At 41.6% G+C, this 5,782-nt stretch overlaps 1 protein-coding gene across 1 annotated transcript; it reads left to right on the top strand.

The window, feature by feature from the left end:
- Positions 1 to 1,577: 1,577 nt before the first annotated feature.
- Positions 1,578 to 5,524, top strand: nsun5 (NOP2/Sun RNA methyltransferase 5; the record flags this gene model as incomplete). Its single annotated transcript, XM_032521289.1, is given in 4 exon segments — positions 1,578 to 2,824; positions 3,739 to 3,949; positions 4,442 to 4,606; positions 5,231 to 5,524. Coding segments are annotated over 4 exon segments (1,491 nt in total). The 3' UTR covers positions 5,421 to 5,524.
- Between the last annotated feature and the right edge of the window lie 258 nt (positions 5,525 to 5,782).

Genomic DNA, 5,782 nt, shown 5'->3' on the forward strand with positions numbered 1-5,782 from the left:
CGTGGAAAAATTCGCTTGTTTTGGGCTTATTTTCACAGGCCTGGTTGCTTATTTGTCTCGCGGTATCTGGCAACACTGGCGGTCAGTTGTTATCCTCATGGATGTATTAAGAGGTTAGCCTGCACCGGCGTTAGCTTCCCGGATATCTGCTAGCTCAGATTGAGTCTAAAATAACGTTACTCAAACTAAACAGTGGGAAAAGCAGGCTACACCTAAATTAAGACTTTGCAGTAATAATAAAGACAAGTATTGAGTGATTGTATTATAAATGAGCACAAGTAGAACTGACATAACAGCTGCTATACATTAATAACTTTAACTATAACGTTTATTATATAAATATATACACACACACATGTACAGTACATATGTATAGGCAATCAATTATAATGTCATACTTTTAGTTCAAGAATCCCACAGGTTACAATATCAGATTATCTTGACCACTGTAAAAAGTAATTTGATGGCATTAAAACTAACCAGAATAATCAGTTAACTCATACAAAGTTTGTTTTTCTGTTTGGGAGAATAACATACAAACACAAACCACATCTTATGTGTGTATTAAGTTCAATTATACTGTGAAATTTGTGTAACCATTATTGTGTCTACATATCACATAACTGCAAAAAAACAAATTACTTACACAAGGTCAAAGTTCAGTTTTATAAATGTAGTGGTTTATTTGACAATTGTAGTAAAAACATCATAAGTAAAACTGTCAAAACACTATGCAATAACTACTCAGATAGGCACTGGTTCCCATACAATTCTTACTTAGTAAGATAATCATCTTGCCAGGACGTTGCCAGTTTTACTTTACGAAAGTTGGTGTTTTGAGGTGAAAACGACATACCATGATGCAGATAGTTGTTGTGCGGTTGGATGCACTAACCGTAAACGCAACTAACAGACTCAGATACTATATGTACTATACTGTACAGATGCAAAGACAAGACACACACTCACACACACAGTTAAGTTAGCAGTGAGTTAGAAGAAATAGCATATTTTTTCTTTTAGCAAACACTGAAACGACAGATAAGAACAGGCATGGAAACCATGGTTACAAATATAGGCTACACTGTGACGCTGGCTGCACAGATTATACAGACAGACACACACGCCCGCACACGCGCACACAAACAAACACATACAGTTTTATTAGTCTTTCATCATGGGCTTGGTTAATGATTGGGATATCATTAATATAATAACATTTTAGCATAGGCAGCGTGTAGCGCTACGTATTCAGATGAAGACTTCATCACACGACGGAACAGATTAACAAACATTAGCGGGCTAGTAACACTCAACTTTTGCTTTGATTATGAAGATATTGCTGTTTTTCACCTCCCATACGACAGCGTTGTTAACTCATCCAATCTTGAAAAAATAATCTATCTGTACTTTTGTAGGCTCTCATTTTGTGTGCGGTGTAAGGTGACCGATTCTCTGAGATAGATTTAAATATCTCCAAACTCCAAGTCTGGTAGAGACTTTAAGAGTATATGGATGCAGCCTGCTCTCGTCCCTTTTACATGCGAGGCGCAGTTCACCTCGAACGAGCCTATTACCCTCCAGTTGTCATCAGTGATTGGCTGAACGGACCTAACTACGTCAGTCGAAAACTGCGTTAGCTAGTACTTCCGGTGTCACTAGCCTTCTATGTTCCTCTGCCATGCGCATGGTGGAAAAGTAATCACGAAGCTGCTTTTATAAAACGTCAATACGAACTAACAAAGAAGCTTGTTGTTCCCGCTTAGAGAAGAGGGACCTCCGGCAGGACAAGGAATGTGCCAGGCAAGTTGTCAAAAAAATACACCCCCAAGTAGCGTATTAAGTAGCGAAGTAGTTTGGTAGCGGGTTAGCTAGCTAACTCTTGAGTTTGGTTTCGCCATGGCTTTGTACCTAAAAGCCGCTGAAATCCTGGAGAAAGCCGAGATGAAGCAGGGCGCTGTGAAAACTCTGGTTTATGACAGCAAATTTGCGAACATAAAACAGCTGTTCGCTCTGGTTTGTGAGACCCAGAAGTTTTCCTCTATCCTGGAGGAGATCATTGAGTCCACCAAGCTCCTCAAACACACCAAGATAAGGATTCACTTGGCCAAAGTGCTGGTGTACGACCTGCTTTTGGGCCAGGGGTTGAAGTGTGGTGGCTCTTGGAAAACCTTGATGATGAAGCATCGCTCCAGACTGCAGGCGGTGCTGGCCCGCATGAAGGTGAAGCAGAAAGTCAGCAGCAATGAGGGCCTTCTCCCAGCCACCGTCAAGCAGCTCGTCGGGGAAAAGCTGCCTAGGTATGCGCGTGTGAACACCCTGAAGACCACCGTGGATGATACTGTGGACTATCTGAAGAGAGAGGGCTTCTCCTACTTGGGACAGGCCTCCAGGCTTGATGACTTAACCCTGAAGGAGAAACACTTCGTGATGGACCAGCATCTGCCAGAGCTGCTGGTCTTCTCTCCTAAAACTGACTTCCATGACCACTTCCTGTACAAGGCCGGCCACATCATTCTGCAGGACAAAGCCAGCTGCCTCCCGGCTTACCTCCTCAACCCCCCACCTGGTTGCCATGTTATTGATGCCTGTGCCGCCCCCGGCAACAAATCCAGCCACCTGGCAGCCATCATGAAGAACAAGGGCAAGCTGTTTGCCTATGATTTGGATGCCAAGCGTCTGGCCACCATGTCCACTCTCCTGCTCCGAGCCGGGGTCACCTGTCAGCAGCTGGCCAACCAGGACTTCCTGAAGGTGGACCCTGACAGCCCTCAGTTTAAGGATGTTGAGTATATCCTGCTGGATCCATCCTGCAGCGGATCAGGTAAAGTAACCAGCTCTTAATGTGTGTAAAGCGCATGTGCCAGTGGTGGAAAGTAGCCAAGTAGATTTACTTTAGAGTGCATTATGGGTGGGAATAACCAGAGGTAACACGATACTTAATGTCACAAGAAAATATTATTGTGATTTTTAAAGATATTGCAATATTCTGCGATATATTGCAATTTATTACCTTCACATTTTTCCCAATTTAAAAAAGAGGTCCTCTTGCGGAAACTTTATCAACATCTGTTTCATCTAAAAAGATACATTTCTCCGTTTTGTTTATCTCACTTAATTTATACTATATATATAATAAAAGATTGATACCTGACGTCCGTGTATTGACACGGAAAATATTGCAATAATATGCCGTATCGTACCCCCACCCTTGGAGAACAACCAGATATTTGATGTAAACTAATACTTCTACTTCACCAAATGTCTGAGTTTCTTGTACTTTTTATTTACCTATTTTTATTCGACAACTTTCTTGCTGGATACTTCACAGTTTAAGAAATTACAACAAACATATGATAAACTATGCTTCAGGTGTGTATGAGTTGTAAGCAGAGACATTTCCCCTCTAAACTTCACACATGGTTTTATAGAAATAATTGTTTGTGGCGCAAAGATGTCAAAATATTCCATATCCAAAAAAAAACAAGATTAGAAAAAGTCCAGAAATGAGCAGATTTGTATAACCAAACTTTTATCTAGATAGTTTTATCTTCCCATTAATCATCTCATGCCCCCTCAGATTTATCTTGTGCCCATTTGGGGGGACCTGACCCCTAATTTGGGAACTACTGAACAAAAGTACCTGACTGTATCTGAAGTAGAATTAAGGCTCCACCGCGACCAGCTGCGAGAACACAATTATTTCTATATAATTTCTACAATGTGTTTGTGGTTCAGGTATGGTGTGTCTCCGGGGCGATGTGTCCTCTACTGACCAAGAGAAGGATCAGGCTCGTCTGGCCTCCTTGGCCTCTTTCCAGCTGAGGTGCTTAAACCACGGCCTTAAGTTCCCTCGCCTGAAGCGCTTGGTCTACTCCACCTGCTCCATCCACAGCCAGGAGAACGAGGAGGTTGTAACGGCCTGTCTGCAGCAGAACCCCGGCTTCAGGTAGCAACGGTCCAGTTTAGTGATGGCCAAACGAAGCTTCATGAACCAGTGTCTTTATTTTCTGAGCCCACTAGACGGCGCTCTTGATTTTAAGAGAAAGACCTAAGGCATTGCAATTCACTGTGTTCTCAACCAATTGTGGAACAGAGAGCGCCATCTAGTGGGCTCAGAAAATAAAGACACTGGTTCATGAAGCTTCGTTTGGCCATCACTAGTCCAGTTCCGCTCACTCACACAAACTCACGACAAACCTAGTGATGGTTTTGTACTTGGAAATTGTTAAGCATTTCCCAGTATTCTTTTGTATTGGCTTTCTGGGTCATTTACTTTAGAGCATTTGCATCCTTTCCTTGATTTGAAATGATTTTTTTAACTCTGCCATTAATCTAATTCTGAGTGAAGAATATAGAGATATGGAACCAACTCACAGTGGTTGACTTCAAGATTAAATTTTGATGGAACGGTTGCCTGAACGTGTGTTTTCTCCTCCAGGTTGGTTAATCTGATGGCTCAGTGGCCTGAACGAGGCCTGGAGCCGCTCACTAAGTGTCTGCGTGCCAGCCCCGCCAAGACCCGCACACACGGCTTCTTCGTGGCTCTGCTGGAGAAGTACAGCGCAGCTGTGGAGAAGAAGCAGGAGCCAGCGGTTCAGATAAGGTAAACACGGGGGTGTCATGTAAAGCTATTAATATAAAACAAAGTTTTAAATCCTGTTGTAACAATTTAGATTAATACTGTAATTAAGTCATATTTGCTCAGGATTAGATTTGCTCAGGATCCAATAGACACTCATGTTTAATTACATGCTATTGTGTCACATCTGTAAATTATAATGCTGCTTTAATGCCTGTAGTTTTTAAAATGAAAATGATCTAGACTGCATATTTTGCGCATTCATTCATATTCAATTCAGCCATTTGTTTTTGGTGTAGGATTTCTCTGTGCTTCAGTCATCCTGTCAAAATCAGTGGAGAATCTGTAAAGAAGGATTTGAATGTATATTTTGTGCAAAAGTTTCTTTTTTGTTAGTTTTGAGTGTGAAAGGGAGGTCTGCAGTTGTCTGAAATCTGTAATAATATCAATCGACAGTAGATGCTTTCACAATTCCTGAAAGTTGTTTCAATGACGATAGTCACAATGTTTTGCTTACAATTAAATATCACTTTATTAGCACAAACTAAATGAAATGTTACAGGTTTTAGAGAAGCTTTTAATACAGACGAGAAAAGATTTCATTCTAAAATGAAAACTGGTTGACTTTAGCAGTCTGCTCTGTCACAGCGAGCCGGAGGAGACAGCACTCAGCTCGTCCACCTCCCAGAAGAGACCTGCAGCTTCACAAGAAGAGTCTGACTCATCAGAGCCGGAGGACAAACCAACACCTGCAGCAGAACAGGCTGACTGTACACCTGGCAAAAAGAGGAGGAAGAGAAAGAGGAAGAAGAAGAAAAAGGCAGCAACAGTAGAATGATGAGAAAAATAAAATGGGACTGCTACAGCATGTTGTCTGCAGAGAATGCTCTACATAGAGGGCTGTATTAATGTAGTGAAAAGTAAAGATTCTTTCTCACTGTATCATGTCTCAGTTAAATCATTGCTTGATTTTCTAAGAAGAGTTTTTCTTCAGAAACAGGTTCAGGTGTTTTGTGTTTCTGCAGAAAAGGGACAGTTTCTATCCAGCAGGGGGCCAACCAGCAGCCAGTGTGCTGAAGAACAAGTTTATTTCCTGCTAAACAGAGTCGGCTGTTTTCTCCAGCAGGTTGAAACCACAGCGGTGGTTGGGAGAATCTCAACTTTTGTATATTCAAAAGTGTTTAATAACTTTTCAACTTT

This window comes from Etheostoma spectabile, chromosome 7 (assembly GCF_008692095.1).
Source record: "Etheostoma spectabile isolate EspeVRDwgs_2016 chromosome 7, UIUC_Espe_1.0, whole genome shotgun sequence".
Lineage (NCBI taxonomy): Eukaryota > Metazoa > Chordata > Actinopteri > Perciformes > Percidae > Etheostoma > Etheostoma spectabile.